We start from the raw sequence: 27,113 nt of genomic DNA, 5'->3' as shown, positions 1-27,113 counted from the left end.
AATCAATGTACACTGTCCCTGTCAAATAAACCAATATAAACTTTTATAGAAAGTGAATGCCCATAAAACACTTCCCTGTGGAACTCCACGTCAATTGAATTCATCGTCCTTCTATAAATATTCAGAAAAGAGTCATTTTTAATGGTAATACACTTTGGCAAAAAACAGCATTTGGCAATCAAAATGCTCCCTCTGTGATCAACACAGCAAAACTCTATTAAGCCGTCTTCAAATATGCACACACAGAGAGGAAAAAAAAAGAGAAACGATATGATTTGACAATGATTACAAATCCACTTCCCCAGCTGGCTGCCTGGAGCGTCTCCATTTGTCATCGCCGATTGTCTCCAATTATATGATTAGCTTTGAACACTCCGCCACTTCGAGAGCTCTCGTGCGCTGATTCGCAAACAAAGTCATTACGACGTGTATTCACACATATCAAATAACAAAAACAGATGGCCAAGCGCACTCGCTGGCTGATTTTGTTTTTCTTTTCTTTTTTTTTTTGGAAGCAAGGAAGAAGAAGTAGAAGGAAAAAAATTCTGTCTGTCTTAATGCTGACTGTTTTTTTTTTTTTTAATTCTTTGAGGAAGAGCAGCTGGCTGTCGTGTTGTTAGATCATAAAAGACAATCTTGTTTCCATTAATTTCTCGACAACAAAGAGACTTGTTGTGGGAGATTTAGAATTACAGCGAGTAAGGCTTCCGGATAATTCATCACAGGGACTTGACAGGAGACTTAATTGTTTTAAAAGGCCAGTCGCTGCCTGCTGCATGGTGTTGTTTTCACTTTCATGTCAAACAGGTGGACAAAAAGATGACCCTCGAAAGTCTCATATGACCTCTGAACTCTTGCTAAATCTTCAAGGAGTGTCCTCATTTTTTTCACATTGTGACACCCCCTACAGGTTGGACGAGTGGTTAGGCCACACAGCTAGGAAACCCGAGTTCGATACCTCGCTCGGGCATCTCTGTGTGGAGTTTACACATTCCACACATCCCACATGGCTGCCGGTGTAAACAGTGTAGCTGTGCTGAATCCCATCACATCATGCTGTCAAGGAAAAAAGGAGTTTAATGATGTGGACAGTACAGAGGTTATAAAACACAAGAAAGCCAGCCTCAAAGAACCAGCTCCTATTCCTGATAATGCTCCATCATTCCAACGGCAAGTTAATATTAATGTTAATATTCCTACTGTGTTCCAACTACATCTGAGTCAAATATGCAAGAGTGATATGAGACGGATTCAAAATGTATCCGAATGCCATTCTTATGATACAGCATTGAGCTGTGTGAGAAATTTCAAGTCTCATCTGGCTCCCTCTGGTTGACCGAGGCAGCACTGCAGCCATACCATTCATTTTCTATGCCGCTTGTCCTCCAATGAAACACAGTTTAGGGAAACTCGTGTTGGTACATGTTTGTGGATTTATTAGATACACCTTTTGAGTGTTAAGTTACTGTGCGATGAGTTTATTGTTCTTTGGAAGATGACACTGTGAGTCAGACTGTTACTTTAAGTACTGACCTCCAGTAATTTCCAATGGGTTGATAAGCTTGTTGTGAGTTTTTTTTCATAGCTTCTTGGTCTTCACAGACTCATGCACGCCACAATCTGCCACTTTATGAAGTGGACATGTGGACATGTGCACCTTGAATATGTACAAATCTGTTTTTCCAATTACTAAAAAATAAAATAAATATTCTTGGGGGATGCTATTTAATTTAAGTAAAGACATAAAACATCACAAAAGCTTTCTGAAGGAAAATAAAAGAAATGCCTTCTCCTCTGCTCTTCTCTGCACCTCTGCTTCATTCATGTTTCCTTCATAAGTACAAATTGTATAGTGTTGTTGGACATATACTGTATGTAAAAAACACAGCTTTATCATCAGATTAGTTTTTCAAGTGACAACATTGCCTACAGGTGGCCAAAGTAACAGGCAGAATACATACAATGTTGCAGGGTCATGTGACACGGAACCAGGATTTCTAGGAACCATGCAAAACAGTCACATTATCACATAGGGCCCTGTGGGCAGCTGTGGTCACTACATATTGAGGACTAAACTTACTCTTGCTTATTTTTACAATAAAATAACAGACTAAGAAAGTTTTTTTATGACAAGTCCTGACATTGAAGACATGCCCTTTCCCTGATCAGGCAGCCGTGTATAGCATTACACAACACTGGTTTTGTGACAGAATTGCTCAAATATTTCATTATCACTGGACTGTGCTCTAAAGGAGGATCAAACCATTTCATGCACATATAGGGAGGAGACAACTGCAACACAAAGCACTGCAAAATGTGAAACTAAAAAATATACTGGCGGGTACTCATCTTCTTTAACTTACTCACCTATGCCACCGTGAGCTAAATTAAGAAAGGAAGCATGTAACATGCCATAAATTGTACAACTGTTGCTCTGCATATAATAGTATTACCTTTGTCTCAAACTTCTCTCTTAGATTAATCAATATTTATATAATCTGACCTTCGCCACCACCTACTTCACATGTCAAAACCTATAGGGTTATTTGTCAGAGCTCCCTTTAAAAATAGTGCAATTTGCACTATGACTTTCTATAGAATGTCTTATGTAGTATACAATGTCTGAGCAGATTAGCTAAAAAATCCATACAGTGTAAAAGTATGAACTTGAACCACCAGCCACCGTATCTTTCAAAATCAATGGCTTCATGACAAAAAAAGTCAGGTTGAGAACACAGGCCAATAGTGCCATTATTTGTCTCATGTAGTCTCATCATTTCTATTGGACTACAAAAAGGAGTTGGCCATGTTCCCTGTGTTGTGTGATGCCTTCACTGTCTGTTTCTTTAAAGCATTAGCTTTAAATTTAGCGTACAGCCTCCCTGACCTCTCTTGCTGATGTTACTGTAAATGCACTCCGAGTGTCTGAATCATTTAACATCAGCCCAATCAATAGGATTCAAACTGCAGCATGGTTGTTCTTAATGGCTGCAGCAGTTAACGCTATAGAAAGAGAAGAAGAAGAAGAAGAAGAAGAAGAAGAAGAAAAAGAAACAGGAAATGAGGCTGGACTATTTGTTGTACTTTTAAAAGCACACACAAAACTTCGACTTTCTGCTTGGCAATGTGGAAAGTTTTTCTTTGCTGCAATTATGACAGTCAGCGTGGTGGGTACCAGCTGTGCCATGCTGCCATCACCTGGTCATTATGGTTACTGCATGAATATTGACTGTTAATGACTGTGAATTTAAGTTTCCATTTTTGAAAAAATCTTATTTCTTTTTTAGCATACACAAAGAGTGATTCGCTCCCAAAGCAAAGTAAATATCAATATTGCAAACAGTTTATGGTGATAATATTTAATTTCAGCCTTCCAAGAGGCATGCTGCATACTAATCAATTGTTCGCGCTGTTGTATATATATATACATATATTTATTTTCGATGAAGGATTAAGTTTTAACATTTCGATACATTTTAAACTGTTAACAGTTCGTATTTTGTCATTTAAAACTCACTGTTCATATATGAGCTGGTACCCTCTGGTCATTAGTGAGCTAGCATGATTGACGTATCGTTTGACGAATCAGAGGCCATAGTCTTCATTTGGTTCAGCAGGGTAAACGCTTCCGTCAGGTAAGGAGATTTCCGGCTGTGGAGTTGGTAGCAGTGGTCACGACAAGATAGTATTTCAGTTGGGTTTACTGGTAAAGTTTAACTTCACGTTCAAGGAAAAATTACATAGTTTATGCACCAGGAAACACGTTTTTGCTTCGAAAAAACAGGTAAGACGTGGGTGTCAATGATTAACTTTTTGGGGCTGCTATTTTAAAAAGACTCTTGATTGGAAAACTAATATTATTTAGTAAAATTAGTATAAAGTGTTATTGTTGAAAGGCTAGGGAGGATAAGCGGCATGGAAAATGAATGAATGGATGGATGTTATTGTTGGAATTGGTAGCATTTTAGCTGTCAATGAAGTACCCCATAAGCATGTGCCAGAACTTTCTACACTAGTTGGAAACAATGGAACTCACATTTCAGCTGCTGTGATTTCTGAAGTATAACACCTCATTGTGCTCCAAACACATTTTGCTGCATGTAAAAGTAAAACATATACTTTGACTAAACTCCCACATACATGTACTCATCGCCAGCGTAACCAGCATAGTTCACACACAACATAACTAAAATGTAATTGAGGAAGACTATATGCAAAGGAGCTGACCTCACAACATGAACTTCAGAGTATTTGCGTGGTTTTTGTCAGGTTATTTGGTCAAAATTCGGACAATAATGAAAGGGACACTGATTGAAAATCATAAATACAGTATAGTGTAGTGTCCATGATATGTGTTACATTGCGTTGCGAGTATGCTGGAGCCTATCCCAGCTGTTTTTGGGCGAGAGGCGGCGTACACCCTGGACTGGTCGGCAGCCAATCACAGGCCACATGCAGACAAACAACCATTCACACTCACATTCATACCTATGGACAATTAGGAGTCACCAATTAACTTAACCAAGCATGTTTTTGGAATGTGGGAGAAAAGCAGAGTACCCGGAGAAAGCCCACTCATGTTTCTGTGGAAGATGGCAAAAGTGTGCAATGCTTCTGTTCCATAGGATAAATAAATAAGTGGCTCTAGATAGACAATTTTTGGGACTCAGAATCAGCAGTTCATTCCTAATACGTATGTATGCAGCTGTATCAGGACAGTAATTAAGCCAAGCTCAGTAAATGTTTAATGGAGGCTGTAGCTATTAAAGAATCCTGTATATTTTACACCTCTGTCGTTGGTTTTACATGTTTATATGTGATAACAAAGAAAGACAGGACTGTAGGCTATGTTTTAATGATTGTGAGCCTGATTTTCACCTGCATGCTAACTAACACCTTGTGTTGTTTTTGTGTTTTTGTGCAGAGGCGCTCTGAAGTCTCCCGGGTGGGTCCATCAGTTCGACACACAGATGTTTTCCCCCTGACAGCAGCGCTCCCAGACTGTGAGTGTAAATTACATCCAGGTAAATGAAATGACTATTGTACATTTTTACTGCAGTGGGTAAGTTTCAAATCATGGCGCTGGTCACGTTGCTCATGGATCGCAGGCTGCTCGTGTGCCTGCTCTTCCTCCTGACGCTTCGCAGGTAGTTTCTGTACAGCATCACACTGATCACCCTGTCCTGGAACTGCTTGGAGACGATATAGTACAGAATGACGTCCAGAACCGTGCTCAAGTTCATGAGGAACGTGGAGAACACGACCCACGTCCAGAAGGCCTCGTATTTGTCCAGGCCTACTAAATGCAGCACCAAGCACACATGGAATGGCACAAAACACACCAAAACCTGCACGATGAGCGTGATGATGATCCTGATGGACTTCCTCCTCACTTTGGGATTGAGCTTGGAGGTGCGCCCGTTGATCAGGTTGTCCACAACCACCACGTAGCAGCCAATCATAACGCAGATGGGGAGCAGGAAGAAAAATGCCACGCGGGCGAAGTTGACGGAGTCTTCGCGCCGCAGGCAGATGACATCCTGCACTTTGAAGCAAGTAGTGAAGTTGCTGTCCTGGTAGCCCCCACCCGGGAAAAGCAAGGGAATCGTGCTTCCCAGTGTCATAAGCCATGCACCCACACACGCTGCCACCGTCTTTGGGACATTCCTCAGCTCCTTGCTGTGCTTAGGCTGGACGACGGCCATGTATCGGTCGGCGCTGATAAGAGTGAAAAGCCACAAGGCGATGCATGGGTAGAAAACAGTAAGGGCGGCGCTGATGCGGCAAAAAATGTCACCAAAGGGCCAGAAGTCCCAGTGGAGATAGACCATCCGGAAGGGGAGCAACAGGATGAAGATGAGGTCCACCAGTGCCACATTGGTCATGTACACAGTGATGGTGCTTTTCCTCTTGGTGCTCAGGGCGAACACCCATAAAGCGCTCAGGTTGACGATGACGCCGCTGATGAAGATGAAGCAATAGAAGACCAGGGCCGCTGTGCGGTACTCATCCGGAAGCCTAGATGGTAGCGTCATAATGAAGATGGCCCAAATTCTGCAGAAAAACAGCAAAAGTGTAAAGCATAGTTTTTCCCCACTGAAATATCATTGTAGTGGTTGAAATTCTTCACAATCAATTCACTTATTCCTGAAATTGTGGCCTCCTCTCTTATAGATGCCATACCCCAATTAGTACTTAGGAGCTTCTAATTCAGCAAATAAGTGCTGCACCTCGAATAAACGCAAGTTGTGAATTTTACTCCTCCGGTATAAACACATCCTATGGCATTTTAATTATAAAAGTGGAAACAATATTGTGGATAGTGAAATTTACAACCATTCATAATACGCCACATGCCAGATTAAAACCCAAAGTCCAAATAATTGAACCGAACATGACTTGCCCACGCATTGAGAGATCAACAAGGGCCATCAAAAATCACTTTATTAAAATGAGCAACCAGACCAAATGTCCAGTTCGACCTACTATCTAAAGTAGGCTTTGAGTTTTGGCCCCCTTTTATAAAGGGTGTCAATTGATATTTAATATATTGAGGTTTTTGCTGAAATGTAGTATAATCTTGCTCTCTTAAGATACAGCTACTTTGTATACAGATGCAGAACATATAAAAATTTGGGTGACATCACAAAGAATATAGAATCAATTCTCACTCATAGAAGAAATTCTACTCTGCGAATAAGGTGAGTGCTTCTACATAGAAAACACCACAGGAGGACATATTTATTTAACTCCAAGTGAAAATGAAACAGTTATTTAAATAGGAAAGTGTGTGACGATTGTAGTTTTGAGCACCACACAACAACAGGGGGTCATTAACACATAAAATGCAACATTTCACTACAGCAATGGAACCAACAGTGTGACTTCATTCTTCTATCTGTGCCACAAATACATAGATTATATCATATATAGACTATGATAGTAAAAGTCAATAAACAATTGACCAATAATATCAACCAATGATATTGTTATTGATGAATTGTCTTCAGTGGTGATACAAAAAGTGGAAGTGATATTAGCATCACTGTACAGTCTGACGAGAATTGCTAAGAAATCATGTGACCAAATTATTTACTGTTAAAAATGCCTGCTTCCTGTACTAGCACACACTATATTACCACAAAGATGGTGATCAAATATGAGAAAACTTATTTTGAGAAGATAATTGAGGTCAAACATTAGTTATATATGTGGTGACCTAAACATGATGACAAAGTGAGTAATTATTAAAAAAAAAAAAGCACACTACACTCTACTTCATTCATACAGTTTACAAATAGTCACAAAATGCTGCAACTTACCATACAAATCACACAACTAACGCTCTGTGGTATCTGTGAACAGTGAAAATAAGGAAGTGCGAGGCCCTTTGATGTCACTTCCTGTGCGTGGACTTTCTCCACCTATGTGCGGGCCGGTGCCATCCGCAGTTACACCCCCCTTTAAAGAAAATGATGCACCATTAGAAGTGTGTGTGTGAGGGGTAGCGCCGTCTTTGGCAGGCAGAGCGATGGCAGATTTAGGGCGAGTTATTGATTGGAAAAGTGGGGTCTGTCACAGCACATTAGCTCTCGGGGGAGTCATCCACAGCAGGTTTGCTCACGAGAAGCATCTGCTGCGGGAGAGAAGTAATTAAAAACAGGATGTTGAGGCAGTTGCCGTATAAACAGGAAATAAGACGGCTGTAATAGACCCTTCATGGCGGTGCTGTGAAATGTTTTTTTTTTTATTGCAGCGGCCACTTAATGGATGCAAAGCTTATACCTTTTTTGATGAAATGCTCAAGGTCAGACAAGGCCTGCATTGTATGTATGTATGTAAGTGGAAAATATGCACTGGTTTTTGCAAGCAGGGCATTTGGCTCAAGGGATCTTCCACTGATATTTTCTATCCATCCATCCATTTTCTGCTGCTTATCCTCACTAGGGTTGCAAGTATGCTGGAGCCTATCCCAGGTGTCTTTGGGTGAAAGGCGGGGTACACCCTGGACTGGTCGCCAGCCAATCACAGGGCACATATAGACAAACAACCATTCACACTCACATTCATACCTATGGACAATTTGGAGTCGCCAATTAACCTAGCATGTTTTTGGAATGTGGGAGGAAATCTGAGTACCCGGGGAAGAACATGGAAACGCCACACAGAGATAACTGATATTTTCCATGCCTGTTATAGAATGGCGTAGAATAACAACACACTTAAGCAACTTTTGACCTTAAAGTCGTTTTTACCTGCAGGAACTATCACAAATTCACTTTCAGACATTTGTGGCCACTGTTTTAATTTTAGAGGCAAAGTTTTCAGTCAAACAGTGACAGAATGTCTCTCTCATACAAGTGTAAACAGAAGTTAAACACCTTATAAAAACAGTAAAAAAAATCTTCTGAGCCTAATGTTGGTTGCTTAAGTGAAGTCATTCTGTACGGGTAAAGAGAAGTTCAAAACCCGAAATTTGGTAGATTTCTTTCTGTAAGGCGTCTTGCTTGAAACAAGCATCTCACAAGCAAGCCACCCACTTTTTAACATTCTTATCAGGTACTTTATACAAATGTTAAAAGTATAAGCACAAAGATATTCATTCTTTAAAGATAGCACAGTATCTCTACTTCCTGCTGCGCAGATGTGTCACACACAACTTGTTTTGATACCACAGCTTCATTTACATGTTTAGCACTGTACTAGAAGCAGGTTCATTCGTATTTCTAATTATCTATCGGCTTGTCCCCTCAATGAGTCTTAAAAATCCGACGAGCAGATGGTACTCTGTGTTCACTGCAATATGTTGTTATGACAACAGCCTGTCTCCGGTGGTGTTTTTTTGTATCCCTTTGATAGTTGTCATGTGCTTGCATTAGTAAATCCTCTACTCCATAAATACTGGTAACTATTTATGGTTTCACTTATAAATTACACCTTATAAGCGTGTATATGTGTTTTACAGGAGCGTCAAGGTCTCACCTTGTCACTCTTCCACATCTAATAAAGTACATGTTTATTTTGTCAATTGTGTCTCTTTAAACTTCCACCGTGAAAACGCCTCTTTATCCTGGTGTATACCGCCCTCTAGAGGATGGATGAAGTCACTGCAAAACAAGCAACCTAATGTGAGGTATTTGGGGGGAATAACATAATAGCAAATGCACTATTCATTAAATGCATGGATTTCACTACATTTATGTTGAGCAGTAATTAATAGAAAAATTTCATCTGTTTGCATGGAAAGTAATGGAAGCAAAAGTACTCCCCAAAAACTATAATAAGTAATTCCTCATTCCTTTCTAATTCCTTTTATTACAAACATGCACACACAGTTCCATTGGAATACAACAATTGCACAATTCAACATGTCTGACAAGAAGTAGAACGAAGCAGCGCTTAATAATGATAAATAAATATTAGAACAATACTAATGAATGATAATGTTTCCACTGTGGAAATTGTCATACAATCAATACATTTCAGGAGTTTATATAGGAGTTTGTGTTTCAGAATATTCATATTCAATAAATAATATGAACCTTCTAATATTCACAGTTAGAATAACTTTCTCTGAACACAAACAATAGTAATGGTCCATACCCGCCACCCGCATAGAAAATGGATGGATGGTTAGATTATATACTATATATTTTCAAATATTCTGTGTTTTTTCCAAGGTAGGTCATTTTGAAAGCTGCTTACAGGCTGAAAATGGATACCCCTGAATTACATGGATGTCATATTTATTTAATATGCCATTTATTAGATTCTAGGAATGACGAATTTATACTTGAATGCCAACAGGAACGTAGTCTGGACCCTTATTAGCACAACAAGTAAAAGTGAACTTTGTCAAATTGCATTGTATTGCACACGCTGTTTGTCTGCCAGTCGGTCAGAGGCAGACAGCCTTCGTCCCAAAGGAGGGCTCCTGGTGTTGAAAGAATAGATCCTGTAGACTGGCAGGAAAACACTAGGATATCCCTCAGCAGTCATCGTGGCTTATATGACCTTGGCTGATGCACACCGCTCCTAAAATCGTACCCTAGATGGCCCAGCTGTGGCTTCCCACCATTTGTTTATTGCTTATGAATATTCCTTTCATGTTAACTTAAATATCCACAAACTGTAATCTGTTGTAGAGCTTATGCATGTGGATGTGATGTCATGTGACGGGGAAACCACATAGCCACACCGGGATGATGAAACTAGTTGGTAGATACAACAGTTATGTCATGTGATTCACTTGCCTTTTTCCCGCTTTCATTCCACTTGCAGTAGCTAAAAAACAAACGGCATAAAAGTGGTTATAATGTGTAACTGGTTGAACACTACCAAAAAAATACTATAGCTTGGCTATTTTAGATCAAATACCACAGGACATAATGTAGGGTTCTTGGTTTGACAATAGACATTACTGGTGTGAATGAAGCAGGCAAACAAAGATTAGATTAAACTATTTAATTGAAATGGCATATTGTAAATGTTTTGGAAAAGCGGTAAGTGGACAAAATATAACAATTAAACAATCAGTCAAAAACCAATGAGTTAATAAACAGAAAACCACAACTTTTGTTGCTGGGTATAAGGTTTCTTTTTTTTTGGAGGGGGGCGCGCAAAATAATACTCACTTTGGGTACAAAACTAACCTGTGCAAAACAAACGAACAAACCAAACTTAAGTTAATGACACCACTCGTTGTTTAGTCATGCAATAATAAATTAACAAACATGTAAATGGGAAAAAAAAGACATTTCCACAATGGAGTTCATGGTGCGATCAGCGCAAACACACAAGTAACTGATAGATTCCACCCAACCTACACTTAAAATACAATAGGTGGCAATTGTGAAAGGTGTATGCATGTTACCGTACAGTTTTCATCCTCAGCCGTCAACCACAGCCAGTGGTTGCTTTCACGCTGGGATTTTATTGTTGCTGCATAGCGGCGAAGGCGAATCAGGAAAAGACTGCTAATGTGGTACATACTAAGTGTTGCTGTCCAAAGGATACATGTCATTTTTGTCTGTTTTTTAACTTTTTGTTTTTCCTTCGTCCTCTGTGTGGGTGACGTACACACGCTTTGGTAACGTAAGTCATTCCTCAAAGTAGACCAAAAAAATTTTAGGTGTTTTGTAATTGAGGTACTGGAAATATTCAAATAATGTTTGCAGCCCTGCATCACAGTCATAGGAACAGAACTCATAGATTGACGACCAATAATGTATCTATTTAATATAATATAATTATATATATAATGTATGCAATCAATGTTTAGTGACAGGCTGAACAATTAAATGCTCTCCGACTATAGTTAACCTGTGTATCCAGCTGTTACCATTCATTTGGTGGCGGCCTTGAGATTTTTTTTTTATGCCTTGGCTCAATAAATGTTGGCAACAAGAGTGACATCCACTACGTCAGCATTAAATCTGCTTTATATGACCTTGGTATGGAAGCAGAAGTTCAGTATATCCATTTATAACATTCATTTATTGATTCACTTTTACATTCATATGCGATATTGAAATTGACCATTCACAATTGTTGTACATGGTGCCATTTTCACACATTCTTCTTAAAAAATAGCGGCCCTTTTTGTTGGGCATGTGCTTAGCAGCCTGTAAATGTCCTGTACATATGAACATAGTTGTGTTACTAGCGACTTCTGGAAGTTGAAGAGAAACATTCAAAATATGAGGCAATTACAACAAGTGAGTTTCTAGCCTGATGATGGACAAGTCTTCATCCAAATGCCATTGGTTGTTTCACAGGAAAGTTCAAAGGAAGTCCCAAGTCTTTGCAAACCTTCTGACACAACATTTTGACCCACTTGTTGTCCACCATGATGGCACATTAGGAAAGTCTTTGCTTGGACTTTCCGATCTTCATTCTTCTCATTTACACATACTGCTGCGATCTTCTCTGCATCAGCCTGTCACTGGCCGAGCCTGTAGCAGAACCGCTGAGTTGGATCTTGTTGCCATCGATAATGTCCTTAGAGGACCCTTCAGGTGACGTTCTGACGACGCTGGAAACTGACATGCTGACCTCCAGCTTGAGCAGCTTCAGGATCTTCCTCTTGTAGCCTTTGCATGCAAAGAAGTAGACAAACGGGTCCAGGCAGGCATTGAGGTTCATGAGAATCACCGTGACATGCAGTGACACCTGGAAGGCGGTGAGGTCGGCGCAGTCCGGGTTGGACACCATTTTGCGGACCATGTACTGCAGAATGTTGATGTGATAGGGACTGTAGCAGACCACAAAGACAAGGGACACACAGCAAATGACGCCAATGGCCTTGCGGCTACGCCCTGACTTGTCTGTCAGGTGGTTGGTTTTAGCCGTGGAGTGGAGTTTGAAGCACAGAATGGAGTAGCACACCAGGATAGTGGTCACTGGGATGACGTAACCTAAGAAGACAGCACCAATGAGGATGGTGGCAATGTTGTCGACCTTTTCAAAATTGGGGTATTCCATGCATGTGATGTAGCCGTCTGGTTCATTGTTGGTCATGGGCATGCCAAGGAGAGGAAGGGTCTGTGCTAGCACCAGAAGCCACACACCGCCACAAATGTAGCGTACATTACTGACATTGCGCAGCCGGGCGAAGCGCAGTGGCAGGACAACAGCGATAAAGCGGTCGATGCTCAGGCAGGTCATGAAGTTGACACCAGCGTACGTGTTGATATAAAAGATAAGGCCCGAAATCTTGCACACTATTTCGCCCAGAGGCCAGTGGAAACCCAGCGCGTAGTAGGTGATCCTCACAGGAAGTGACAGCGTGAAGAGGATGTCAGAAATCACCAGATTGAGCGAATACAAGGTGGTGGAGTTCATCTTCTTAAGGTTTGGACGAATGACGTGTAGAGCCAGAGCATTGCCCAGCAGTCCTATCAAGAAGACCACTCCATAGACGATGGGCATGAGAACTCGGGCATAGCTCCTATGTGCGTACAGGGTGTCGCATGTGGAGACGTTGTCAATGGACAGAACTCCAGACATCATGGGTGAAGCTGTAGATCCCATCTGGGCGTTGTGATTCTTGAAACAGAATAAGATGGTTTCGGTTAAAAGGTCATGTCAAAACAAGTCAGATGTTTTGTACCCTTTGCCTTGTAAAACCACGAGAGGCAACACATGATTTCTGATGACGCACCTTGCAAGGAGGAAGTCCTTGGTCCTTGCAGCCCAACTTAACAGTTACACTGTTTGTTTAAGTAATGTTGCAAAAAATACAGTTGTGTAAATGTCATAGGCTAGTACTATTGTTTTAACAATCTATATTGTAAATAAAGTTTGGGGTCAGCTGACTAATATAGCTGTTCAGTCAGTCTCACCTAGTTTGTAGTCCCTTTTATGGTCAAAATAAGTGGCGCTAATTATTGTTATAATGATATATATGTGGACAAAACAGGTTTTCCACATATTAGGCCAACAAAAATAATTAATGAATGAACTATACAAGTTTCTGATAACATGATGAAATCAAATTCTGGGAAAATTCTACACAATCAAAGCAGCTCACATTCTTATATGCTTATGCTAGTTGATGTTTACGTCATTCCGAGTGTACTTTTTGTCATTTTCATAATTTTTTTCGGTCAAACACAGACAGAGGAAGGCACAATAACAACCAGTCCTTAATGTGATGGTACCGCCTGTTTGGCGCGCAAAGATGTTGTTGTGCAAAGGCGGCCTTGCACATCAGGAAGTGGCAACCCCCTCTGTGTTTTTTGTGCCTGGTTGGCAAGCATTGTTAATGTTACAATTTGCATATTAACTGTAATTGTGAGCCATCCCCTTGTAGTTTTCTAACAGAATGTGCATTCATGGTCACAGGCATTTCTATTTATCATAAATGGTAAAACTGGTATAAAACTGCCATAATTGTACATTTTAGGTCGTAAACCATAAAATGTAGTGCTTTGTCAGTCTAGTGAGTCATTGTAGTGCATGCGACATGCAGTATTAAGACACCCAATTATAGAATGCAGCCATATATTTATATTGAAAGTTACCTCAAAGTTGTGTGGTCTCTTCTGTACGTCGGAGTCTACCACACATGGCACCGCACTTCAAACGTGACCAAGCGATTCCAATTTCATGCGTGCGAGCTGGAGGCCATATGCACAAATCGGCATCTGCTGATTTGCTACCAGTGACCATGGTGACAAAATATCCTGTTGTAGCACAACCCACCTACACACCCGCCAGACACACAGAGACCCTCCCACCATCCACCGACTCCACTCCCACTCTCCATCATCACATGTGCTCAAACGTAAATGCCAATGCAGAGGGGGTATCAATGTTTAATCACAAACGAAATCATACCTATTTACGCTTCTGGAAGGAAGTGGTAGCAGCTGTGTCACAATTCATTACTCATATTCTCCTTTGCTAACTTTCTGATCCTCTTTAAGTGTGTTTAATTTGGGAAGATGTTTAATAATGTGATTAACCACAAATCTGATGCTTTTCATATTTTTAGCTCATTTTGTTGTGTGTTGAATGTCATGATGTTATTAAGAATAACCTCCTGAAGTGCACTAGTTATACTATTGACCGCAATGAGAGGTGCAGATGATGATGCAAAAGCTAACAAACTGTAAAGTACAGTAGATAATCGGATGAACCCTTCTTTTTCACGACACAAATTTAAAAATGGCGAAGGATTCATATACGTATTATTTCCAATAATATCAGTAATAGGTCAGTCTACTTAGTTTATTGTGTCAAAGCCTACTAAACTCTCTAAGGTTGAGTCAAACATGGATGTACTGTTAACTGTACTGTGTTAAACGTTGTGATTTTCACACCTGAGAATCACTTCCGTTCTTGGGCTAGTTTCAGTTGATTTCCATTTGTAAACACAGGAAGTTACATAATTGTACACACAATGATGGCAAAATATTCACACCTGCACACAGACACCCACTCAACAAAAACACTGGTGTAACTCTGATAGTTGGCACAGAACAACACAGTAAACCAGTGATTTCATAGACAGGTGACGGCACTACTTGGACAGTATTGGTCTGTAAAGACCTTCTCGTTACCTGTCGGAAGTCTTGAAAGTGTTTAGTTTCACTCTGGAACAAATTATTTCCATTATTTTCTATGTAAAATATTACGATTATTCATGGTGTGAAGTTTAGATGGAGCTCTTGTAGGCGTATCTACTACTGTTAACTGGTTAGGGAGTGTTTGGGAGTTGTTCTTAATAACAGTCAAACAGAAATCAAGATAACGCGACATGGTACCACTTGGGGAAATGGGCGAGATTGTTTTCCTAAAGCCAATGAATGCAGGCGTCATATTCTCTGTGCTAATGAACCACAACCGCCGTTTGTTCAAAACAAGTCCAGCAGTGAAGCAGAGGAAGCGTTCCGACTTCCTCATGGCCGTCGACCTGTGGTTGTGAGTCACAGGGGGCCTCCGACAGTCGTGCCTCTTGCTGACAGGCCCACACAAAGCCCGCTGTGCCTATTTGGCTGCTATTTTTAGACAACAATGGTAGCTCAATGCCCGAGGAAAAAGTTGCCAACTATGTTCTCACACCACTCCTTTCTTTAAAATGTGCTTTGTATTTTCGGTGTTCAACAAGTTATGGTGCGAGTGCTGATATCGTGATTAATGGCATTTGATTCTCATCAGTGTTATGCACATCCTGATGGCGGATTTTTTGCAGGAGACATCCTCTGTTGAAATGTCCATCTGTGGATTGTTGTACCTTTCAACCGATGCTCTATCAAGTAAATTAGCCCCGTCTCATTGGTTGTCTTGTGTCATGCCATCATTTGTCTTTTGTCGCAGGTATTACTTATTAACAATGTATGACTCTGGTGTTCAAGATAGCTAGCGTGACACCAGGCTGCCTTGTTCAACCTGCGGTCGAGATAAGACTGCAATAGTTGCACAGGAAGCAGCTGCGGTTGGCTCCTTGTTTCTACAGCAAAAATGCTTTTAGGAGGGAAAGAAACAATGATTCAAACAATGTTTGGTAACTATTATAAGGACACTACTATAAGGATGAATAAATAAATGTTTACAAAACATTACCTTCATATCTAATACATACAACAGCTAGGGTCATAGGTGTATGCTGGAGCCTATCCCAGCTGATTTTGGGCAATAGGCGTGGTACACCTTGGACTGGTTTAAACTAGTGTTGATTTAATATTGGGGATGTAGTTGCTAAATAAGGTAACTACAATATTATTAGAAACCACATGAAAGTCAATAGCACCATTACAGCACCATTAACATCTAAAACAACTGCCAGGTACCCCCCCCCCCCCCCCCCCCCAATCTGAGAATTTTTCAGGAACTGGCCATTATTAAGGCCATTATTCCATGTAGATTTGATTTAACACTGGATGCCTGGATTGTCTACTTCCACTTTCCTCTCTTTGATAATTTGAGGCAGTGTTGGAGGAACAGTGACATCTTCTGGCTAGGTAGAGGTGTTGCAGCATTGGTGATGTAAATGTTTATAACCGTTCACACACTGGTAGCAGAAAGCAGATTGCATTTACCACGAGGAGGCGCAGGAGGGCAGCAAAATACAAAAGTGCAGTCAGTGTCGTTTTTTTTTGTCATTGCATTAAGATACACTTTGAGACACATTCTTAAGTTACTACGATACTACATACTGCGTGTGTGCATGTGTGTGCAGGAGATGCACACACAGATGCAAATATGAGGAGATATTGTCATATTTCTTTGATTTTCTGACATAAATTAGATAAATATTTTAATTTATAGTTTGTATTATGTTGTTCATCACCTTTAATGCACGTAAAATATATTTTACTGTGAATATAAAATATATTATATCTATAGTATACATACTTACGTCAACCCTTCTATTTTCCCCAGGACATTAACTCCCATCTTCTTGAGAGGAGGGCAAGCAGTGCATACATCTATGTATGCATATATACCCCTAATCAAAATTCCAAAAATTCACATTTTGCACTGTTGGATCTTCTAAGTGCTAAGGTTTTAAGTAGAGCCTTAAAATGCAAAAAGAAGAAATGAGAGTGATATTTGAGGAAGAAAAAAAAGCACTTGCCTTTGCCATCAAGTGATCATGACAATGTGACTAACCTGATAGAAAATTACATAGAATCCACATTTTTGGCAAGATTTGCTGTGGTATTTTTTGATCAGCTGATGAATACTTTGCTTGTTTGCAATAAATTGCTTGCTCAAAATATTTTTCGTCTCACTCTCATTTTTTCTCGTTGCATTTTGAAGCTCTACTTAGAAATTTAGAAAAGATTCAACAGTGCAAAATGTAAATTCTTGCAATTTTTCAAATTTTGATTAGGGGTGTTTATAAACAATACAAACAAATACAAACATATCTTTTGTGCTTTTCTATGTCAGTACATCTGATCCAGTGTGGCACACTGTATGTGTCCACCTTAATAGGTACACCAATTGAGTCCAATTGAAATTTGAGGACATTCTACACTTGAACTCATATTTTAAACATGCAACACACACACAGTCAGCTAGGAGGTGCAAAGCCAGTGCAAAGGGTGCAGGAACAGTGCACAAGGAAGTGGTGATGGCATCCACCTCAAACCTCCCACGCAAGGCATCATAGTACATAGAATTGTTCCAAATAGTTCAGCTGAAACCCAAGCATAAACACAGATCATTATGCATGCACAATCTATCAACTTTAATGTGGAAGCAAGGCTCTAATCTTGAAGAAATTGGAAAAAAACAACAAAAAGTGAAATGAAATGAAATGCCCTAAGTTGTGCTGTCTTAGCTGTTGCTGCTGCTGTTCTCAATTGTCGTGGATGCGGCAATCGTGGAAGTGCACAAGCGCTCCCTAAACAGACCCATCACTCGCTTCTTGTAGGTCTTAATGGCAAAGAAGTAGATGACTGGATCCAGACAGCAGTTGAAATTCATGAGGGAGACCGTAATCTGCAATGGAAACATTGTATTATTATTTTTTTTTTTTTTTTTATTGTCGGAGGTGATTTTGGCAAGCAGGGCAGTGGCCCTTCAAAATCATATGACTAGAATTGATTGCAAATGTGACAAATACAAGCTCCACCTTGCATCACTGCTTAGTGTGGAAGCAATGGATCGCAACAAGTGCGACATGTACATGGAAAATAAAGTGATTGATTTACATAGCTGCACTTTTTAACTAGCTAAAACTCTATTTTCATATTACAGTTACTACACATTATGAAGATACTGGAAGTGTTTTCCAACTGTACCTGTGAGGAGACCTTGAATGCCCTCAGTTCCTCACAGGTGACCTCATGGTGTATTTTCCTGCACATGAACTGCATCACATTGAGGTGGTAAGGGCTGAAGCACACGATAAATGTCAGGAGAATGAGAAGGATGATAGCGTTGGCTCTGTGGTTCTTCCTCGATGGGCCCACGAAGTTGCGCCCAGCCGCCCGCAGCTTCAAATGGATCCTAGTGTAGGAGCCCAGGATGGCAAACAGTGGGATGCAGAAGGAGACAACACAGGCCAGAAGTAGGAAGTGTGGTGTCCAGCGGTAACCGTCCACATTGAAGTACTCCATACAGGTCCGCCTACTTTGATGCTGCTGCAGCATGTTGCGGAACAGCAGAGGAGCTACCTGCGCAGACACTAGAGCCCAAACCGAACAGCAGATCCAGCGCACCACCCTGACCTGCCGCAGACAGCGCAGCCGCTGAGGGTGCACCACAGCTAGGTAGCGGTCCAGACTGATGCAGGTCATGAAGCCAATACCTACAGTACATGACAAAAAGTTTTAATGATCGCAACTCAATAACGGACTTTGGCATGATTGCTTCCATCCAATTCATCCCAAATGGGTGTGATTTGGCTCCCTGAGACGTCTCATAACTGTCCAAACATATAAAATATTGATAAAATGAAGAAACCAAGCCATTACCTGAATAAACTCGCCAACTAACTTGAACAAACCATAAACGCAGACAAACTGACCAACCAAAAAAGTGACATTACAACTGACGGACAAAAAAAAAAAAAAAAACCTAAACAACAAACTCAAACAACCTAGCCAAATAACTGAAAACAAACCTCAGACCAAATAACTCAAAGAATGTAGCCACAATTCTAGAAACAAATCACCAAGTCAACTAACTCAAACCAGTGAACCAAAAAAACAACTTAGCCAATAATAACTCAAACAAACCTCAACAAAATAAAGAGCAAACAGAGAGCCATCCAGGTAACTAACTCAAACATACCAACTAACTCAAATAAACCATTTGATCCAAGCAAACGAGCCAACTAATCGACTTAAACAAACCAACTCAAACTAACAATTTACTTCAAACAAATGAATCAACAAAGTACTACTCAAAGCGAGCAAACCAACAACCTTGAACAGACAAACAAACAAACAAACTGGGCATTTTCATCTAAACTGAGGTGTGTCTTTTACCTGCATAAGTGTTTGCGAAGAATATAAGTGTGCTCATCCTGCAGAGAAGATCTCCAAAGGGCCAGTCGAAGTGCAGGATGTAGTAAACAATCCTACCCGGCAGTGTCAGAGTGAAGAGGCTGTCCGACAAGGCCAGGTTGAGCAGGTAGACAGCGGTGGAATTGAACTTTTGTCGTTTCTGGCAGATCACCAAGAGGATCAGAGAGTTGCCACAAACGCTGATGATAAACACCAGAGAGTAGAAGCTGGGGAAGAGGACTACTGCGGCTTGTTGGTAAACAAACACATCACAGTTGCTCCGATTGGGAGAGTTGAGGGTGGTGTTGTTAGTAGCCATGACACCTGTAGGATCACCGTATACATGGAGCACAACACCGACAGTAAAAGGTGAACTAGTGTTTGTGCTGCTTTCTGCGCTTCCCCTAACTGCATATGGAGTGGTAATACTTGGAAGTGACACTCACACATCCCACCTCTACCCTTTAGAAGCTTTGCACACGACATCGTATTGCTAGTTTTATACTGCATGACAAGCTGCAAGCTATTGTACACCTAACCACAAATGCAATATGAAGCTTTTTTATTAGATCTGGTGTGTGTTTGTAAAAATTATATTTTGAGGTTACCCACCCTGGCATTTGGAAAATGACAGATGGAACATAGATCTTCTCATACCAGGAATATCATACCAGTACACACCACCACCATCCGGTGGTTTGTGGTATTTACAAGGTGCAAGGGAGGCAGCCACACAACTTAAACATTTATATTGTTAAAAACAAAATAACTTGGGCGGCACGGCGGTTGTGTGGTTAGCGCGCAGACCTCACAGCGAGGAGACCAGGGTTCAATTCCACCCTCGGCCATCTCTGTGTGGAGTTTGCATGTTCTCCCCGTGCATGCGTGGGTTTTCTCCGGGTACTCCGGTTTCCTCCCACACTCCAAAAACATGCTAGGTTAACTGGTGACTCCAAATTGTCCATAGGTATGAATGTGAGTGTGAATTGTTGTTTGTCTATATGTGTGGTGTCTATGTATGTGTCTATATAGCGTAATATCGTATTATCATAATCATACAGTAATATAGTGATTTGCTGGGTTTTGTATGACAGGTACAAAGGGGATGAATGCCAAATTTTCTATAATGTTGCTATTAGCTTATATTGTGTGAATGAGTCATCTAACTGGAAGCACGGTGGTCAAGTGGTTAGCAGGCCACAGAGCTAGGAGACCTGGGTTCGATTCCACACTTGGACATCTCTGTGCATGTTCTCCCTGTGCATGGTGGGTTTTCTCCGGGTACTCCGGTTTCCTCCCACATTCCAAAAACATGCTAGGTTAATTGGTGACTCCAAATTGTCCATAGGTATGAATGTGAGTGTGCATGGTTGTTTGTCTATATGTGCCATGTGATTGGCTAGCAACCAGTCCAGGGTGTACCCCGCCTCTCGGCCGAAGACAGCTGGGATAGGCTCCAGCACCCCCGCGACCCTCGTGAGGAAAAAGCGGTAGAAAATGAATGAATGAAAACAAAATAACTTGAGCAAACTAAGTCAATTAACATGAACATACAAGACACAACATACAAAAATGATTGAATGCCACTGGTGATGTCACGCTATGTGCTTTGTTGTTCAATCATCATTGCTGAACAGTTTCGTGGAGTAGTTCCTGTAGTAGTAACCCTATTAAGAAACAAGCATGCCCTCCCTGGGCTGGGTAACGTGACTACTACGGGCTTGACCGAGTAAACAGAGAGCAGAAATAGTAAGTGTGATGTAGCATCACCTGCAAAGTTGTAATTCAAATAGATGGCCTCCGGATCGACGAAAGGTCACACACATTGTCAGCAGTCAAGTGTGGTTACAGCACCGCTCGCTTAGGTCACGATGTAGAGCATGGTGTCATGGACACGGTCACCTGCAGGTTAGGAGCATGCTGTGCTTCACATACGCACCACAGAATCCATTCATTTCATAAAACAGAGTTATAATATAATGTTATGTATATATAGAGCTAAGAGTACAGTATGGAGTATGGTCGCATGGATCAGCTAGTGGAGTATATGCATCTCTTTCTGGACTGATGAGTGCGTGATGTGAAAGGTCTCAGGAAATTGAAAGTGACGACCCAGCATGGGACAAGTATAAGTCACATCTCACAAATGTGACCTTTTTCTGCTCGCCAAGTCAGGGGTGGGCTTCCATCATGGAGGGTGGCTGAGGTCAGGAGGGGTGAAACCAAGTGGTTTGAAGAGAATGATACAATGGTCAATGGTGCAACTGTTCCTAGAAAGAGAACACCCCCAGAGGGCATATCGCTTTAACGGCACCCTCATGGTGGAGGATGACCAGTGTGGTGTGTGGCTGAACCAAACTGGGGTTGACTTGTGGAGGCCACAACATTGTGGAGGCACCAGCGTGGGTCTACAAATGATGTTTTGGGTTTTTTTTTTGTTTTTTTACTGCCATGTCATTTTATACAGAGGAACTTTGACACAATAATGCAGTTTGGTAATGGATGACAAAGAAATGCTCAACAGGAAACTCTGTGGAGGTCTGTGGCTTGTTTAACTTCATATTATATTTCCATTTACCACGTTTTTTCACTTAGTGGTTTCCTCTCATTTGCACCTTTTTCAAAAAATAAACCTCACGTCCTCTAAAAAGGGCCAATTGAAATAAAGGTGATGCCATGTACTATACTGATAACACCAACAGCACCTGCAGAGCAGACATGGTATCTGTAAAGCAGAGTGTTTTATTTTCCCATTTGATTGAGTAGAATGAGAAGAAATATCAGAATATATCAGAAGTATAAGTGAACATGTATGTATTTCAGTATTGAATACTACATATAAAATCCACTACAGTGCATAATACTCGAAATATGAATTATAATTTTGTTTTTAACCCACTATAATTGTCAATATAATTATATACTTAAATGTCTAATTACGCTTGATAGCATTTGCAGTTGAGTAAATAAAAGCCACTATAATTGATATTAGAGGTTGATCTGATCCTTTGCTAAATTAGAGTTGTTAGGCCTTGAAATTGTAGGTTTGGGATGTTAATATATGGCGCTATTACGAGGAAAAGTGATGTTTCCTGCAATGAAATATCCCACCACTAGAGGGGGTGCAAACCCCAAAAATCAGAGATTGACAACATGGTGTAATTATGACTTAATTGTTACTTTAAGATATTTTTATAACTTTTGCAGCATTACAAGTTAGAATATAATTTTTGATGGTTTTTGTGTGGTAATTACACTGTGTGTGTGTGTGTGTGTGTGTGTGTGTGTGTGTGTAGGTGTGTGTGCGTGTGTGTGTGTGCAAAAACAGACTGCTGGGCATACATACTGCAGGGCACATTGTTGGGGGGGGGGGGGCCTCATGTGGCTCGTGTCTGGTCTCATCATCACCACAGCAGAAGCACCCTCCTCCACACCCGCTCACATCCCCCTAATCCCCCTCCACTCCCACATCTGCACTATTACGCTCACAGGTAGACTCTATACGTTCACACTTTGCTTGTCAGCACAGTGGCTGACCGTTGTTTTGTTGTTGTTTTTCCCCAATCTAGGCTCAATTTTTACGACTTAAAGTGTAACGTTTGACTGTTTGTACTATGCGGGTGTACCTAATTCAACGTCCGGAGAGTATTTATACTTCTCTGTTTTTGGGACCCAAACAGACTTGTTTTGTCAGTGTGACTGTGAGATCATGTGATACTTATTTCAACCCATTTGCCGGTGCATGGCTACATGAGAGGTTAGAGGTCAGCTGCAGTGCAGCACCTCATTGTGTTTGAAGGGATTAAGTCAGCAACAACCGGAACCCGTACATCAAACCAGTCAAATCCCAATGGGTTTAACTGTGGATGCAGTATTTTAACATTTACATTTTTACTTTTAACAGTGCATGATTTGCCTTTTACACAGAACAACTGTGTGTATTTTTACTCAGCGACAATACTGTAATCGAAAGATTAAATGTATAACAATAGTTCACATAGTATATAACTTGATATATGTACTTGTATATATATAACTTGATGACAATAGTACAACAATCAGTACTGAAGGGGTGAATGAAAATTGATTTATTTTATTTAACCAGGAAAATCACATTGAGATTAAGAACCTCTTCTTTCAAGGGAGTCCTGGTCCTCTTATTGGAGGGCAGTGGGGACTGCTGGGGTGCTGGGCACTCGGTGGGTGCACTCAGGGGGTCGGGGCCAGGTGCGTTGACTGGCGGGGTTGGTGGTGTGCTTCAGCAATGTCCTGGGGTTTTGCTGGGGTGTCCGATGTTCCCACTCTTCTTTTGTTGTTTTGTCTTATGTAAGATTCTGTGATTATATGTGTGGAAAAAATCACTTATTGAATTGGTAATTGGTATGGCGTGGAGAAGGGGTAGGATTTAATAAGCTTTGCTTCTTCCTGCTCCTTTTCAGACATGTGTAGTCAAATTTTAAATTGTGAAATGTACAGGATCTCACCACTACTGATTGATAATGATGATCGATAAAACAGATGGAATCAGTTTAGCATTTAGTCTGGTCATGCTGTGGGGCCACCCCCCCATCCGTTTGCAGTGGTAGTAGGTGGCGCCCCTGCTCTGCTCTCTCGGGATGCGTACCAATGCATGCCCAAACTTGGTATTATAATTGCACCGGTGCTGCTTTTGGGCATCAATAACCAATTTCTGTGTGGAATGTGTGCATTCAAATTAATATAAAATATTTTGCACATTCCCTGTGTTCTGTATTGTTGCTGCTAAACTTTTAATTATATTGTCCATAAAAACAAAAATGCATTGTTTTTGGAGAGACTTTGTATGTTTTCCTTTATAAAAGTAATGTTTCTGGCACTGTTTAAGAACCGGAACCGTTTCAAATGTACCAATCTGGCACCTGTATTGGATAATATGTAAATGATACCCCTCCCACTGGGTCTTCCCAGCTAGCTGTCAGAGAAGGCGTTTCTCCATGCCATGTGTACATAATTCACACTGCTTGCCTAATGATGAACCACAAGGTCCCTCTTTTTGCACTAACATCATGTCATTGCGTCTGTTCAGCATACCTGTTATACATATATACAGTATATGTACGTATGTATATGAATGCTATATACTGTATGTACATTTTAGACTTTTTAATTTCAATTTCTGTTCTCTTCATGCAGGATGCATATTTTAGATAATAGCTCTAGAATTCATTTAGGGCCAAACTGTTGACAGCTGACCAACAAATGCTGAGCAGCAGCAACTTTTTTCGGGTCATCTAAAGGCAACGGCCATATTTTGGATGTCATCAGGGCTGTTATATTATTATTACATTCACAGGGTATGGACTAATTATTCCAACAGCCTCTCCTCTTTGGTGGGAAGCAGACTGACAGTTGCTGTCATTGGAGTGATCAGTGCGTTTCTCAAAGTGGGCTGAGGCCATTTGATTTGATGAAGAATAATTGGTGCCACCGCCGCAATGATGTTTGGTAAACCTTTGTGCTATTTTCCAGGAGGATGCCCACAAGGAATTTTCAAATTTGATCTCTTCCTGTCTCATGTCAGAGACGCTGCCCAGCGAATCGTCGTTATCACCTTAGAAGACGTACAGTCTCACTTCATTGTCTTGTTGTCGCGTCCCATCAGCACCAGGCTGATCTCCAAGTCCTCAGCAATCTTTTATCGACATGAATTGCAATGTCCGAAAGAACCTGGCACTTGTTATTATAAGTAAATGGAAGGATGGTTAATTTACCTGCCATGCATGTGAGCATGCAATTAAAGCAACATGCAGAAATTTGATCTTTAAATCACAGCTTTAAAATCTTTTTTATTTTTTTTAAGATGAATAGACTGTCCGGGATATGCCCTATTTTTAGTAGACCTTAGTGATATAGTATAATAATATTGCAATAATTGTAGCATTGGTGGGACTGTTTCCATTAGTGGAGTTTCAACTTACGAGATTGTGATCAAACGGCAAGGAAATTCTTAGTATTTGTATATAGTATAATAATATTGCGATAATTGTAGCATTGGTGGGACTGTTTCTGTTAGCGGAGTTTCAACTTATGAGATTGTGATCAAACGGCAAGGAAATTCTTAGTATTTGTCACAATATCATTTCAGTAAATTCAGTAAAAACACCTCTCCCGACATGGTAATTTTTCGTTCGTCTTCCTACACAGATTTAAATATTCGCAATCATACATACTTACATTTTTGACAAAAATTATGTAATTGTGTGCCATATTTTGTGCTCTCTTGTGACATCAAGTTTAGTGTCACTATGGCCAGTAATAATACATATTTTGCTGTATTTTGATGTGTCTTCTATTCTGTTTACTTGCTTTATTCAACTTCACTCTTCAGTTAAGTGTCTTTGAGTATTTTGAAAAGCGCTATACAAATAAAATGTATTATTATTATTATTATATTTAGTCCCATAAGAGTTGGTCAAAGGCACTTTCCTACTTAAAGGCATAGCCTCTATAATTGGGCAAGAAATAGCCAACACGGAACAGCAACTATACAAACCCTGTTAAAAAGTTAACTCAAAACATGTAAATTCAGCAACTGTTTACAAAACTTGGTAGAAATCCAGAAACATTCCCAGTAACCCATGTTTTTGGAATACATGATGTGGCACAGACTCCACCTCCAGCAGCCCCAAGCTACAGTAAGTTGAGTTTCAGACTCCTGGTTTAGAGTCATAAAATGTGTAGTTCGCTTATAGAACCCTATACAGTCACTCTGATCGATTGTCTTGCATTGCTCCTTAAAGTTGGTTTGTTTGGCAAACGGTGTATACTGTATCGGGTGCCTCAAGTTCCAGCATCTAGCAGCCACTGCAGTCGGTTTTTGTCCAACTCTGCCAGATTCTACAAGTGAGTGAGGGGCAGATGTGTGGTGACAGCTCAACGCTCATTAGGCTGAATCAGTGTCACACTGTGACAACTGGCCAACTTGAGGCTTCTCCTTGTCACTCGCGGTACTTATCCATCCAGCCGAGACCAACTTGGACTCTGCTGGACCCAATTTGACACCTTTGATGGCTTTTGAGTTCTCCTTCTTTTAATTGTGCCTTGAACAGAGCATTTGTGATTAAATGCTGCTAAACTCACTCCCTGGAGTCTTTAGCAAAAAACGTCGGGGTAGTACTAAATGGGGCTTCCTTTGACACCAATCCCAGCTGTGTTGTCAGCAGCGACCCTTCAGGACTTTCATCCTTTGGGGCTGAAGTTGTGATATCTATTTCAGTCCGCTGGAGACCAGACGCCCGCCGCCGTGGCTCCAGAGAATTCCCCACGTCCGACGATTACTGACGCTAACACTCTGTTCATATGCTTCAGCATCACCCGTGTCCAAACCGCTCAGCGTCCAACAGCTCGCTCTGAGCCATTAAGGTCTGGTTTGCAATTAAGAGATGTGTGGCTGTCGGACAGCCAAACAGATGTGCTTTGATCTATTTACGGTAGGCTGGATGTTGAGTTGGGGGGGTGGGGGGTGCCGTAACAGCTTATTTCCATGCGTGGGTCACATAACGCACCTCTGACATCGCTCATCTTACAGTTCACTTGACATTCACTGGTGTTTTTCACTCAGCCAAATGTTAAGTAATGAATGGACTTAAGTAGGGATGGCAGCTGCTA

At 40.8% G+C, this 27,113-nt stretch overlaps 3 protein-coding genes across 3 annotated transcripts; all 3 read right to left on the bottom strand.

Annotated features, from left to right (window-relative positions):
- Nucleotides 1-4,850: 4,850 nt before the first annotated feature.
- Nucleotides 4,851-7,352, bottom strand: gpr18 (G protein-coupled receptor 18). The gene is made up of 2 exons (XM_058082769.1): nucleotides 7,323-7,352; nucleotides 4,851-6,054 (listed from the first exon to the last, which is right to left on the bottom strand). Exon 2 carries the CDS (start codon nucleotides 6,033-6,035, stop codon nucleotides 5,070-5,072), a length of 966 nt encoding a protein of 321 aa, XP_057938752.1. The 5' UTR covers nucleotides 6,036-6,054; nucleotides 7,323-7,352; the 3' UTR covers nucleotides 4,851-5,069.
- A 4,125-nt stretch (nucleotides 7,353-11,477) lies between these two features.
- Nucleotides 11,478-14,172, bottom strand: gpr183a (G protein-coupled receptor 183a). Its single transcript, XM_058082768.1, has 2 exons — nucleotides 14,025-14,172; nucleotides 11,478-13,047 (listed from the first exon to the last, which is right to left on the bottom strand). Exon 2 carries the CDS (start codon nucleotides 13,030-13,032, stop codon nucleotides 11,905-11,907), a length of 1,128 nt encoding a protein of 375 aa, XP_057938751.1. The 5' UTR covers nucleotides 13,033-13,047; nucleotides 14,025-14,172; the 3' UTR covers nucleotides 11,478-11,904.
- A 3,540-nt stretch (nucleotides 14,173-17,712) lies between these two features.
- Nucleotides 17,713-19,883, bottom strand: si:ch211-184m13.4 (uncharacterized protein LOC798560 homolog). Its single transcript, XM_058082770.1, has 3 exons — nucleotides 19,449-19,883; nucleotides 18,258-18,766; nucleotides 17,713-17,955 (listed from the first exon to the last, which is right to left on the bottom strand). Exons 1-3 carry the CDS (start codon nucleotides 19,783-19,785, stop codon nucleotides 17,791-17,793), a joined length of 1,011 nt encoding a protein of 336 aa, XP_057938753.1. The 5' UTR covers nucleotides 19,786-19,883; the 3' UTR covers nucleotides 17,713-17,790.
- Between the last annotated feature and the right edge of the window lie 7,230 nt (nucleotides 19,884-27,113).

The sequence above is a fragment of the Doryrhamphus excisus genome, chromosome 9, assembly GCF_030265055.1.
Source record: "Doryrhamphus excisus isolate RoL2022-K1 chromosome 9, RoL_Dexc_1.0, whole genome shotgun sequence".
Taxonomy (NCBI): domain Eukaryota; kingdom Metazoa; phylum Chordata; class Actinopteri; order Syngnathiformes; family Syngnathidae; genus Doryrhamphus; species Doryrhamphus excisus.
Note: the sequence above shows the minus strand (reverse complement) of the source record. Positions and strands in the feature narration are given on the sequence as shown.

Bases quoted from the DNA above. Each gene is read 5' to 3' on its own strand.
- gpr18 (XM_058082769.1), bottom strand. From the start codon at position 6,035: ATGACGCTACCATCTAGGCTTCCGGATGAGTACCGCACAGCGGCCCTG.
- gpr183a (XM_058082768.1), bottom strand. From the start codon at position 13,032: ATGGGATCTACAGCTTCACCCATGATGTCTGGAGTTCTGTCCATTGAC.
- si:ch211-184m13.4 (XM_058082770.1), bottom strand. From the start codon at position 19,785: ATGGCTACTAACAACACCACCCTCAACTCTCCCAATCGGAGCAACTGT. The intron at 18,767-19,448 runs GTAAAAGACACA...CATGTACTGTAG, and splicing joins CTTCGCAAACACTTATGCAG to GTATTGGCTTCATGACCTGC. The intron at 17,956-18,257 runs GTACAGTTGGAA...TTTCCATTGCAG, and splicing joins CATTCAAGGTCTCCTCACAG to ATTACGGTCTCCCTCATGAA.